General features: G+C 72.0%; 1 protein-coding gene across 1 annotated transcript; it reads right to left on the reverse strand.

The window, feature by feature from the left end:
- Window positions 1-7: 7 nt before the first annotated feature.
- On the reverse strand, window positions 8-333 carry LOC106512825 (homeobox protein OTX2-A; the record flags this gene model as incomplete). Its single annotated transcript, XM_014001348.1, has 1 exon — window positions 8-333. A coding segment is annotated over exon 1 (249 nt), but the record flags the coding sequence as incomplete, so codon positions are not given.
- Between the last annotated feature and the right edge of the window lie 6 nt (window positions 334-339).

Raw genomic sequence — 339 nt, forward strand, 5'->3', positions numbered from 1 at the left:
GTCCCGCCGCTCCATACGCGGACGAGGAGAGCGACGAGGCCGGGCTCAGGTGGCCGGAAACCCCGCCGCCCCCGCCACCCATGGGGCTCATGGCAGAGCCGGGGAGCTGGTGGTGCATCGGCGAGAGGTAGGAGCCGCAGTCCAGGCCGGTGAAGTAGGAGGAGGAGGAGGAAGAGGAGGCCGTGTAGCCCTGGTTGTATCCAGCCGCCGCCGCGGCCGCCGCCTGGGTGTAGGTCAGGGGGTAGGAGCGCTGCATGCAGGAGGACGACGCCGTGGACAGCGGCTCCGGCAGAGGCGAGATGGAGGCCGGGCTCCAGATGGAGGCGGGCGCTGCGCTGC

This window comes from Austrofundulus limnaeus, unplaced genomic scaffold (genome assembly GCF_001266775.1).
Source record: "Austrofundulus limnaeus strain Quisiro unplaced genomic scaffold, Austrofundulus_limnaeus-1.0 Scaffold17244, whole genome shotgun sequence".
In the NCBI taxonomy this organism is placed as follows: Eukaryota; Metazoa; Chordata; class Actinopteri; order Cyprinodontiformes; family Rivulidae; genus Austrofundulus; species Austrofundulus limnaeus.